Genomic DNA, 13,187 nt, shown 5'->3' with positions numbered 1-13,187 from the left:
GAGCACAATTAGAAGAAATAAACGGTTCAGGAGTTGGAAGGAGGAAAAAGATGAGAGGATCTGATAGAGCCCTGCAGGAAAGAACAGAAATTACATCCAGTTTGTTCAACCCAGAAATGAAACAAAACCCACCTTAATTTCCATGTGGTAAATTAACTCAATTTAAGGAAGAGATAGAGTTTTTCAGGGAGGGTATGGGAAGAAAAATCTCTCAATTCTCTCTCTCTCTCTTTTTTTTTTTTTTCCTATATAAAGATGACTGGTAAGGGGATCTTAACCCTTGACTTGGTGTTATCAGCACCACGCTCTCCCAAGTGAGCCACGGGCTGGCCCTAAAATCTCTCAATTCTCACTCCTTTCCTTAGATCTTGTTTTGAACTGGGCATTTAAGTTGTCATTTTTTGTTTTGGGGGTTTTTTTCCCCAAAGGCAGATAAGGTTTTTGTTTTGTTTTTATGTTTTTTGTTTGTTTTTCAAAGGTAGAGAGGACTAAGTATTGAAAGGTAAGTAGTAGGAGCTCTCAAAAATATAGGAGGTGGAATTCTTCCCCCCACTGTGGAGTACACTAACATTTATAAAGCAAATGTATTTCACAGGGCCTTGCTTCCAAAGCCCTGTAGTTTCAGGTATAACCTAACTTTTTAAAATTACATATAGAAATGATAAGCTTGCAAATGACAGGAAACTTTCCCCAGGCTAAAGTCTCTGTTGTAGATAAAGAATTGTAACACAGCAAAATTGCTGGCTCAAGGACAGACGTCCTTGGTGCAGGTTAACCTTAAGTTACTTTATTGCTATGAAAAATACTGAGGAAACTGCTGTAGGAAAAGACAGTATTTGCTAAGAACAAGCTTTTGTTGGTGGATCGACAACCTTTTGCAAATTGCATTATGGAATGTCACTTTGTTATTTCACTGATGTTACCAGCCTCTATTGTTAAACTATACTTAGCCATAACTCCACCTATGTTCCTTTTCTGTAACTTTCTGGCCTGGAGAATAAATACTGAGAAAGAACCCCAGTTCAGGGTCAATTTCCCAAAGGAGGAATGCCTTTCTCTTGAGGATTCCTGGAAATTAACCCCTTTGGGATTTCTCACTGCTCAGAAGAAATGGGCTTTGAGTAATCCTTTGTGTCTCCATCACTCAGGGGGAGAGAGGTGACAAAGAGAGTGCAACACCCCACCCCCAATTCTTTTTATTATTTATTTATTTATTTATTTTAGAGTAATAGGTTTTATTTTTATAGCAGTTTTAGGTTTACAGAAAAACCGAGCAGAAAGTACAGAGTTCACAAACCGCCCCCACCCCACCCCCCAGTTTCTCTTATTATTAACATCTTAGTGTGTACCTTTGTTACAATTATGAACCAATATTGATACATTATTTTTTTTTTTTTTTTTTTTTTTCTCGTGACCAGCACTCAGCCAGTGAGTGCACCGGTCAGTCCTATATAGGATCCGAACCCGCGGCGGGAGCGTCGCCGCGCTGCCAGCGCAGCACTCTACCAAGTGCGCCACGGGCTCGGCCCTGATACATTATTATTAACTGAAGTTTACATTAGGGTTCCCTCTTTGTGTACAGTTCTATGGATTTTGCCAAGTGCATAATAATGTCATGTATTGACCATTATAGTATCATACAGAATAGTTTCACTATTTATTAATCTTTTCCATTATGGTTAGTCTCCATTATACAAAAGATTCTCTCTCTCTTCCAAAAGGTTTTTAGTATTTTTAGATCAATTCATCAGGAATTGATTTAGTGTACAATATAAAGTAGAGGTCTAGTTTTATTTTTTCACATATGGATACCCAGTCGTGCTAACATCATTTATGGAAAAGACAACCCTTTTTGTGCTGATCTGCAGAGGCATTTTTGTCATAATTTAGCCATATATCTGTGGTTCTGTTTCTGCGATCTTTTTTCTCTTTTATTGTTCTATTTGTCATCCTTAACACAATATCATACTGTCTTAAATCATATAGCTTTCCAGTAAGTTTTGATATCTGATATAGCAAGTCCTTTCACATTGTTGTTTGTTTGTTTTTTGTTTTGTTTTCATTTTTATTGAGCCACAATTGATTAAACAAATTTTGGGGGTTTGATGTTGACATGTGTTGACCAAATCAATATTACTAGTATATATATTGTTACAAACTGTACTTATTCTTTATGCCCCTTATCGAATCTCTCCCTATCCCCCCTCCTTCCCCTCTCCCACCTCTGATAACGCTAGATTTCTTCTCTGCCTCTGAAAGAGTAATGGTAACTCTGTTGATTTGTTGCCTAGATGATCTGTCCAATGCTGAGAGGTGTGTTCAGGTCCCCCAATATTATTGTGGAGCAGATGCTTCTTCTGTCACTCTGGAATGGGCTTTGTGGAGAGAGACATCCTCTTCTTTTCTTTGGTCTCTGCTGGTGACTCTCGTTGTTTCAATGCACTCCAGTGGCTGGTGGGCTATCTGTGTGGTGGTTGTGATGTCTAGCCGCTTTCGCAGAAGCCGTGGTTACTGTGGTGGTTGTGGTGGGCCACCCACATCAAGGTGATGTTTTGGGCATGCTCGTTGGCACTGATGGTGTGCCTGGTTGTGGGGGGGTCTGGTGGCCAGCTCGTGCCTCAGGTCTCCAGGTGGGCCCCAAGGCGCTGGGCCACCCCCCATTCTTTTTAAAACACCTCAAAGCTCATTTTGGTGCAATGACTTGTTTACTTTAATTCTAGCTGAAGAACAATGGACTGGGTCTTCCTCAAAGTCAGTAGAGGTAATAAAATATGCAGAGATCTTGCAAGATTGACATATAGTGCACACAGGTGATAGAATTAGGTATTTCAAATAGCATTTCCCTCTAATGATAACATTCTCATCATGAAAAACTTGGAAAACTCTGAGAAGTTTAAAGAAAAACAATACCTAAAACCCCATCAGAGATGACCATTATTAACAACCTAGTAGAGTTCCTTTCCTTTCCGTCTTTTTGCATGTATGAAAAATTGGGAAACTCTCTATACAAAATGTGTGTGTGTGTGTGTGTGTGTGTCTAATCTCTCTTATCACAGGGAGGGCACAGTAAAGATGCTGGGCAACCACTGCTCCCCACCCCCACCCCCTGGGGGTGGCAGGTGGACAGTCAGTCCCTCCCCAGGGTCTTGGGCCACTTCTCCAGGTCTGCATCAGCACCAGGCAGGGCTGAGGCTGCGGCCTCTGCTCTCTCCTATCCAGCAGCTACACTGAGCGAGCCTCCAGTAAGGGGGGGGTTCGACAGCTCATCTGTCAGGCTCAGTCCCAGCTCATCCAGGACCTAGGACACTACAGCGTCACTGTCCTCTTTGTCTTCCTCCTCACCAGTGGCATCGCTGACGGCGACATTCATCTCCTCCTATTTCACGTCCATGATCTCTGCCTGCCGTTCCAACGCCACTAGGATCTTCTGGATCTGGGGCAGTTTCAGCTGTCTGTGCATGGCGTCCATGGCCCTGGTGATGCCCTTCATGGCTTGTGTCATCCAGCTGCTGGGCTCGGGTGTCTGGCTCTTGAGGGACACGGCCTGCAGCAGCACAAACTTGCGCCCATGGCGCCAGGTGCACCCTGGGCCTTTCACCACGCTGCGAGGCTTCCATCCAGCTCTGCTCGGCCGTCTTCCGCATGTCTGCACTGCCCTCCTCCTCCTCCTGGGTCTCCAGCTCCCGCGTGGCGCGGCTCAAGGCCCGTTGGTGCTGCTGCAGCAGACACTCTTGCGTTGCCCAGGTCCTGAATGAGGAGTCCACGGTGGTAGGAGATCGAGGGCAGGTCGGAAGCGGGACATGGACCCACTTCCGCTTCCGGGTCACACTCTTCTTGCTTGGATCCCGTTTGCACACCCATGATGGCCAGTGGTTTCTGTAGATATATGCAATTTACCATATTGTTTTCTTCATTTTACTGTCATAGCAGCTCTGTTCTTCCAAAACATGTTTTCTAATGGCTGCACGATACTCTCCAATTAGTGGGCATTTAGGTAGCTAATGAGATTAAAAGTTAGGGCTAGCTGCTTAGCTCAATTGGTTAGAGTGCAGCTTTATAATCCCAAGGTCACGGGTTTGATCCCCATATTGGCCAGCCAGCAAAAGAAAACAATTAACTAATTAAAGGTTATTTCATTTTGGGGATAGGTAATATGTATACATTAATACCAGGTTCAAAAATACAAAGGGGTACACTATAAAAAGTGTCTCTCTCCTATCCTGTCTTCTAATCACTCATTTCTCTCCCTAAATGTAACCACCGTTACCAGTTTCTTTGGTGTTATTCTGGAAATATTCTAGACATATATTAACAAATATGTATATATTCTTTTTCTTTCCGAAATGGTAGGACAGTTCTGCACCTTTGCTTTTCCCAGGGATGATATATTTTGGAGATTGTTGGAATTTATTTACCCAGTCCTCTACTGGTGGACATTTCCATTGTTTCCAACTTTTTGCTATTATAAACAATGCTGCAATATTCTTATACAGACATAATATTTTCACATGTTGAAGTATACCCATCAAACTAATTCCAAGAAGGAGAACTGCTGTGTCAAAGGAAATTTTATTTAAAATTTTAATACTACCAAATTGTTCTCCCTGGTGGTTACACCAGTTTATCTACCAACAATATATGAAAGTTCTTGTTTCCCCACACCCTCACCATCATAAGAAGTTATCATTAAAAAAATCTCAATCTGAATCATGAAAGAAGGCATGTTATAAAGAGGCTAAGCATCCTACATATTTTACAGACATCTGCATTTCTGTTTCTGTGAACAACACGTTTATTTCTCTTGCTCATTTTTATCTGGGTTGTTTGTCATTTTTAACAAAATATATTTACAGGAGCTCTTCAAAAAGTAAGGAGATTAGCCCTTTGTTTGCAATATATTTTTTCCCTGTTTACTGTTTGGATTTACTTATGATGTTCTCTTCCCTGGAGACTATCTTAATTATTATAGTTACAATTTTAAACCTTTCTTTCTTCATTCTTGCTCATGACATATTAAATGAATAAAACAAGATTTTAAATTGTATATTTTCTTTTAAGACCTCTGGGTATCATAAAATACAAAGGCTTTCTTCCCATGTTTCCTTTGAATACTTTTTTTAAAAATTAAAAACAATTTTTTTAAAGATGACCGGTAAGGGGATCTTAACCCTTGACTTGGTGTTGTCAGCACCATGCTCACCCAGTGAGCAACCGGCCATCCCTATATGGGATCCGAACCCGGGGCCTTGATGTTATCAGCACCACACTCTCCCACGTGAGCCATGGGCCAGCCCCTTTGAGTACTTTAATGGTTTCCTATGATTCCATGTAAATCTTTTATCCTATTACAGTTTTTTTTTCCAGATAGCCACCTAAGTATCTCAACACCATTTACTGAATAATACATCTTTCTCACTGCGTTCATTTTGTTAATTTTAAAAAGTAAAGTTAACATGTCACACGTGTAAATGCACTGTAGCAGATAATTTCTGGTTTTACTACACTCTTTGAAAAGACTCAACAAAATAACTACCTGTTTTATATCTTAAATAAATAATTTAATTTCACTTTAATACACAACGAAATTACCTGTAAGAAAATAACAGCTCCTTTTCCAAGGCCTATGTAAGCATATCTGCCGAATTGTATCTCTTTTAGTCTCATACACTTGCATGTATCTCATTAGCACCCTGTTTTAAACTTTTCTATTCATGAATGACCTGCACTGTATACTTATTGCAGTTGTATGCTGTGCTAGATAAGACTGTTCTGCTGAAAAACCATTTCTTATATATGTGTGGACCTCCCCAACTAGCTAATACTTTTTTCTGGACACTAATATTGCCTTTTTCATTCCTCTTTTGAGCATTAAATACAGTTAGACACAAAGGGGGGGGGGGTCATTCAAACTATACAGACTGAACATAATCACCCTTTTACCTATTTCTTGATTTTGTTGCGTGTGTGTGTGTGTGTGTCCCTTAAGTAATTCAAGTTTCAGAGTTTCTTAAGGCCCTGCTTACAAAATGCCATATGCCACTTCTTTGCCTTTACCTGTGCACAACGACAAAGGCTTCGGGGGTCCAGGAAGGAAAAGATGTATAAAGATAACACCCTTGGAAGCTTGGTGGTAAAATCCAGGGCTTCTGCTGGAATTTTTTCCTGAAGCTTTTGACAGCAAAACTTTTGTTGTGACAGGGAGCAGCGTTCCAACAGGCCTGTGAGGATTCTTCTCCTTTGAGAATCTGTCCATTTGTCAAACTGGAAAAAACAAAACAAAACATAAAAGAGCTCCAGGGTTAGTCTGATAGGAGAGATTCACGAGGAAGGAATGACATAGAAAGTGAGCTTATTATTTCTAACATATATTATGTATTTCTTCCCTAATCAGTAAATTCCACATTTTGCCACTTACCTGTCCTCTCTTAACATTTACATGTATGAGCATGTCCATGATCTGAGTGTGCACACAGAAATGATTCTGACTTCAAAATTACTTTTCTTCATAAGGTTAAAACAGAGGGGACAGTCTTATCATGCTGGCTTAGGTAAACTGGGCCCCTCCTGGTTGGTTGCTATGAATCTCCTAGGTTTTGTTTTGTTTGGGGATTTTTTTGTTTGTCTGTTTTTTAAAACTGGCCCGGTTTAAAGTTCAGTTTGATTATGTGGGAGTGACACCATTCTTCTTTGGTCTGGTCTATTGGAGCCTGGTGCAGGAGCTAGGACCAAATAAATTTAGGTCCAAATAGGCCTCCTATTAATTTTAACAGTAGGAGTACTTCCTGATCTATTCAATGACCCATGAATCTCACCTTGGAGAGTATAATTCGGGGAGGGGGGACCCCTAAAGAAAAGCCATAACTACAAAGACCACATAAATAAAATTTATTCATGTGTGAGTGTTCCCTGATTTCTCCTCTCCCTGTTTCAGCACAGCCCGTATCTGCAACTCCCACAAAAGGAGACTTCTCTCCCAGCTCTTTTTGGATAGATTGTCAGGAGAATGAATAGAGAGAAACCAGACCAGAATGGATAGGGCCAGTTGGACCCAGAGGCTGAACTGATCTATAAAAGAAAGAGCCAAGGGGGAGATGTGAGGAGATAGACCAGCTTTGGTTTGATGGGAGTTGTGGTGTCCATAGAAGCTATGATTGCCTCCATGGTAGTCAGCACGAGAGAACTAGAGAATGAAGGAAAGAAGTTTTAGGATTATTGCTCTAAGTTTTGAATTAAATCTCCTGTAATTTTTTTCTTTGAGAAATAAGATGAAAATTGGAATTCATTTTTAAATTACTTTGGGGCAGTACTACGTGCATCTTTAGAAACTGAGGTACACGGGGACTCAGGCTAATTATGAATATGAAAATTTTTTTGCGAGATATTATTATTCCTGCAAGAAATCAGAGACAACTCAAAATGCCTAACAGTAGGAGATCAGCTAAACAAGTTGTAATATATCAACGTGATAGGAGAAAGTATGGCATTATGGATTGATGGTGGGCTTGGGAACAAGAAAATTGGGTATCTCACTCCCAGTATTTTATTATTCCTAATACTCATTAGAAATTTTTCAGCCTCAATTTCCTCATTTATACATTAAGAATTATTATATCTACAGTGTAGGGGTGTTGTAACAATTAAATACAAAAATATATGTATGAAATTCCTAATAAAGTGCATGACTCATTGTAGGCATAACAGCTATGATTATAAAATGCCATACTGATGTTAAAAATAACATGTATGTGGGTTGACAGTATGAAAAGAAGATATGTGCATAAAGTTACCATGTTTGTATACTGATAAGGATGGGAAGTACATTTAGAAAAGACTGAGGTTAGCTCATCTACTTTCCTTAATGCCCCCAAAAGAGAATGAGCTCAGATTGCAGAATAAGTGATTTAAAATGAATGTAAAAGAACATTAGGATTGTAAAATACTGAAGAAATCTATAAAAGAAAAAATTAAAACACTTTCCTTTAGAGATTGAAAAGATAATTACATTGGTTCCTCATTTATTTTCCTGATTACTATGGTCAAAGGTAATTTAGATTTAGCTTTGATAGATGTCCTTTGCCTCAAGTGATTTTTCTTTCTAATGGTGTTTGTTTAGGCTAATAGAAAACGAATTTGCATTCCTTGAACTCCAACCAATTGAAGGTGGGTAGATGACTCAGAAGAATGCTTAAGGGTAGGGGAAAATCCCTTTGGAATTTAGAAGATGCTAGGAGTAATCCTAAAAGTAGATAATCCATGGAAGAGTTAACTGTACAGAAATTCAATAATCTCCTACATCTCTCACACCATAACATATCCATAACACAATAGCAAGAAATCCAGTGCGTGAGATTGGGGACCAGTAGTCTCCTATTAGGAGTCTCCAATTAAGTTAGGATCATTAATTAGTCTCCTATTTGAGTATCATGCACAGTACCTCACTTGACAATTCAATGCTTTTTTATGGTGCTTTCTTGACTCAATAGAACTCTGAACATCCTGTTTTTAGAGTAGTTGTCACAAGGAGTCTCCCGCAGTTTTAGGAAGTGAGGAGGGTTACTAGCGCTGTTGGGTTCCACCCATCCCACACTGAATGGTAAGAAAAGGAACACAGGGGAGGGAGGAGCAGGAAAAAGAGGGAGGCTTGCTATTTTGTGTCTATTGGTTTTATTATCTCAATCTGCTTGAGTTTCTGATCCTATTAAAAATTTAATTTCACAATTAGAGTATGAATATGTTCTTGTTTTTAAAGTTTCAGACAGGTACTGTAGAGTCAAACATGAAAATCCTCTTTAACCACTCCTACCCATCACATTTCACTCCACTATCCAGAGATAACAACCATTTAAAAGTTTGATGTTCATGCATGTCTATGCATTCACACACACATATGTCCATCAATAGGAAAGTAGTTAAATAAATAAGAATACCTATCCTTTTAAACTGCATGAGCAGTTTAAAACATAAATGTAATCTAGCTGTCCTGATACATAATGAACTCCAGAGCATATAGTTTTCTTATTCATTCATGGTAGGATGGATATATCATGATCCGTTTACTCAATTTACTACTGATACCATTTAGGTTGTTTCCAATACCAAAAAATAGCAGCAGCAGCTGCTGCTGCAATATCCTGGTACATGCTTTTTCATGTCCTATGTGGATACTTCTTTAGTACAGATAAATAGAAATGGAATTACAGGTTCGAAGGTTATGTGCATTTAAAATTTTAATAGATCCTGTCAAATTGTCTTTAAAACACACTTACCATTTCACATTCCCTCCAACTGTGCTTAAAAGTATCCCTCCCACTGCCAATGAATCCTTAATTACACTGGATATTACTTAGCTCATCAATTTTTGCCACGTAGATGAGGGAGGGAGGGTTGAGAATTGTATTGTTTTAGTTTGCATTTTTCTGCAAATTAGAGTAATATTTTGAAATAAAGCATATTTCATGTGCTTATTGGCCATTTATATATTTTTGTATATTTCTCATTCTTATTAGTTCATTATTCTACAGGAGTATTGTATTTTTCTTGCTGATTTTTATTATTGATTTGTAGGAACTCTTTATATATTTCAGATATTAATCCATTATCTATCATGCAATTTGCAAAATAGTTTTCCCTGTTTTTCTTTCGAATTTTAACTCTGGTTATGGTTGTTTCCAGCAATTAAAAAGTGGTGCCATCTACTCTATTAAAACGCTTTATGATATTTCTGTTATTTCTGTTCACAACATAGCAGAAGCCGAGAAAAGTTTGAGACACTTTCTTTTAAACTAAAATATTTCTGCTGGTGATTCTTGCCAATTTGGGAGGCAATTACCTTTTCTAACAGAGGTTGAAGAGCAGATTTGAAAGAAAATGGATTAAGTAGTAGCATGGAATAGTAAAGTAGAAGAGCTTTTCAGTTTCTCCTATTTTGTTTGTTACTGTATAGAACATTAGACAGAACCATATGCAAATGTATGAACAAAAATGACATTCTATGGCCAAATATGAAATTCTTTTGGATTGTCTATCACTGAATAGGATTCACATTACATCTTACCTCTCATTCTTCAGATTTTTTTAAATGAGTTCTAGTACTAGATTGAGCTTTAAAACAAATACTTGATCCCTACAATGAAATTCCCAAATAATGCTAAGTAAAAACATTGGTATCCTTATTTCACCTTTCTATTTTTTTGAAAATGCATTTCTTCTGTTATCAACATCTTGCCCATGAAACACACAAACAGAAATGTCTGATGGCTAAAATTGAGAGAGAAACGTAAATATAAAGATAAATTGGAAATGTCTCCCTCAAACCTAACTCGTTTGTTTTTTGCAGGGGTATATAGGCTACAATATGATTTAGTGAATTTAAGGAACAAGTTTGTTACTGGGCAAAAGAGAAAAACAATTAAGTAATTAAGTATCATTTATTTATTTAGAAAATATTTATTAAATGCCTGGTAAGCATCAAGGAATCTACAATGAGAAACATGGTAAAAACCATCCCTGTCCCCTGTAGGTTATTCTCTTGAAGACGATAGATAATAGTGATCTCTACAAATACATTTCTATTACCTATGGTAAAAGAAAAGAATAAACAAGATCTTTTAAAAAGTTAAAAGACTTCGAATTTTTATCCAGAATGATATTAAAAATATTTAACAACTGGCAATGCCACCAACCTATCAAATCAGACAGAAGTTGGTCAGCCACATCACTGAGTACTGGCTGAGCGTTAGCCCTGAGTAAATCAATTTAGGGATTTCACTAAACCTAAGTGGAATGATAGTGCAAAATTAGGTCAGTCTAAATAAATCTCTTTATAAATTGTCAGAAATAAATGCAAAGTTAGTTTAAAAACGTAAACAGAATGAGAAAAACTTAGATTTTAAAAATGCGGTCCCTTTTAAATTTCTTAATTTTTTGTGTAAAATTTTATTATCATTTTGAACAGGTAATACATTCACATGATTTTGAAAATCAGAAGGCACAAAAGGCTATTCAGTGAAAAGAGTTGTTTCTACCTTGCCCAGATGCACAATTCTCCTCCCTGGAGAAGACCAATATTTCCCCTTTTCTTGTGTATCCTTGTAGAGATATTCTGTATATGGTTTTTATATAAGATTTAGGTTAATAAATATCCTTGGATTGGGGCTTGTAGAACAACAGAGAAAAAAGCTGGTAAGCAACTAAGCCAAACATGAACAGTTAGACCTAGCACTTTATGTTAGTCTTTAGGGAAATAAGTTTTAGTAACTGACAGGAAAGGGCATCTGTCTCCTGTTATATTCAAGGGCAAAGATGCTCCCTCAAGTGGCTTTGACTACATGTTTTAAAAAGGGAATATGTAAAGATCATCACATATATCAATTTAGAGCAACCCAAGAACAGTTCTTTTTTTTTTTAAAGAAATCTTGGTATATATATATTTTTAATTGAGATATAAATCACATGCCATAAAAATCAGTATTTTAAATGCACAATTGGGTGGTTCTTATTATATTCACAAGGTCATGTAGTCATCACCATTATCCAATCCCAGAACATTTTCATTACCTCAAAAAGAAACCCCGTATCCGTTACAGACACTCCTTGTTCCCCTCTTCCTCCATTCCCTGGAAACCACGAATCTATTTTCTGTTGATACAGATTTGCCTGTTCTGGATATTTCATATAAATGGAATCACACAATATGTGGACTCTGTGTCTGGCTTCTTTCACTTAGCGTAATATTTTCAAGGTTCACCCATGTTGTAGCAGTGAATCAGTACCTCAATCCTTTTTATTAACCCTTAGGTTTTTTTTTTTTTATTATGGTAAAATATATATATAAATTACCATTTTAGCCATTTTTAAGTGTACAGTTCATCGGCATTAAGTATATCTACACTGTTGGGCAAGCATCACCACCATCCATTCCCAGAATTTTTTCATCAAACCAAACTGAAACTCTGTACCTGTTAATCAATAACTCCCCATCCCCTGGTAACCTTTATTCTACCTTCTGTCTATGAATTTGCCTATTCTAATTACCTCACATATATATAAGTGAACTCACACAATATCTGTCCTTTTGTATCTGGCCTTTTTCGCTTAGCACGATGTCGTCAAAGTTCATCCACGTTGTAGCAGGTGTCCGAATTGCCTTCCTTTTTATGGCTGAATAATATTCCATCACATGAATATACCACATTTTGGTTATCCTTTCAACTTTTGATGGACATTTAAATTGTTCACACTTTCTGACTATTACGAACAGTGCTGCTATGAATATTTGTGTTCAAGTTTTTGTATGACCATATGTTTTCAATTCTCTTGGGTAGTAGAGAACACTTAGGTGGCACTGTGAAGGAATTTGATAAGTATCCACCACTATCCAGAGGTGGATACTTTGATCATCACCCAGGGATGGACAAGACCATTGGGATTCCTGGTCTCTCTATCTGAGGAACAGATGAGAAAGTTCTCATTTGCAATGAAGGGTAATTGCACCTTGTTAGGTAAAAACCTGAAGTTGTTACAGTTCTCATCTGGAAGTTTAAGTGTATATGTAGAAGGGTTTATGGATGCTAAGTAACCAAATGAATGAACCGTGCTGGTTACTAAGCTGTTATCTTTCAGATCCAAACCCACCTTTGTAACTCTACTTTGTAGAATAGAAGGATGGGGCTCTACAACCATATTTCTCCTTTGACAGCTGGCTCCCTGTTAAATGCTGCTGATAGGGAGGGAGGCACTGGAGAGAAATCAAGGAGGAAGAGACTTACTTTTTTCTGTGCTTGCTGTTCCTGTCAGGATCACTAACTCTTCACCCTGACAGTAGCAGTTAATTCCAGGGTCCAGCTTTTTTTCCACACACTCAGAACCACCATGTCAGAATCAGCTGGCTGTGATGCCATCTGCCTCATTATTCCTCAGAAGTCTGGGTCTCCTATGTGCTGAAGGGCCTCCCTCTGAGCTCCCGAGGAACCAGTAAAGCTGGTAGCAGCTGCTTCCTACAGTTCTCTCTCTGAAATCTCAGCTTTCCCCTTTTGTCTTTTCCTTTTTCCAGTATTTCTTTAGCCAATCCTTTTCATTAAATTGTGTCTGTGAAAATAACGTATGGTTTCTGTTTTTCTGACCAAATCCTAACTGACGCATACATAAAGCACTACTTTAAGTCCAAGCTGAATTCTTTGGGTTCTGTG

General features: G+C 38.0%; 1 protein-coding gene and 1 pseudogene across 1 annotated transcript in view; both read right to left on the bottom strand.

Annotated features, from left to right (window-relative positions):
• Window positions 1–13,187, bottom strand: part of FBXO16 (F-box protein 16) — a 41,677-nt gene that overhangs the window by 20,765 nt on the left and 7,725 nt on the right. The window contains exon 3 of the mRNA XM_063087704.1: window positions 6,055–6,261. Coding sequence (XP_062943774.1) covers window positions 6,055–6,261 — 207 coding nt within the window. The remainder of the gene's footprint in view (window positions 1–6,054; window positions 6,262–13,187) is intronic.
• On the bottom strand, window positions 3,128–5,425 carry LOC134369493 (charged multivesicular body protein 2a-like; annotated as a pseudogene).

This window comes from Cynocephalus volans, chromosome 2 (genome assembly GCF_027409185.1).
Source record: "Cynocephalus volans isolate mCynVol1 chromosome 2, mCynVol1.pri, whole genome shotgun sequence".
Lineage (NCBI taxonomy): Eukaryota > Metazoa > Chordata > Mammalia > Dermoptera > Cynocephalidae > Cynocephalus > Cynocephalus volans.
The sequence above is the reverse complement of the archived record's forward strand: the minus strand, read 5'-3'. Positions and strand labels throughout refer to the sequence as shown.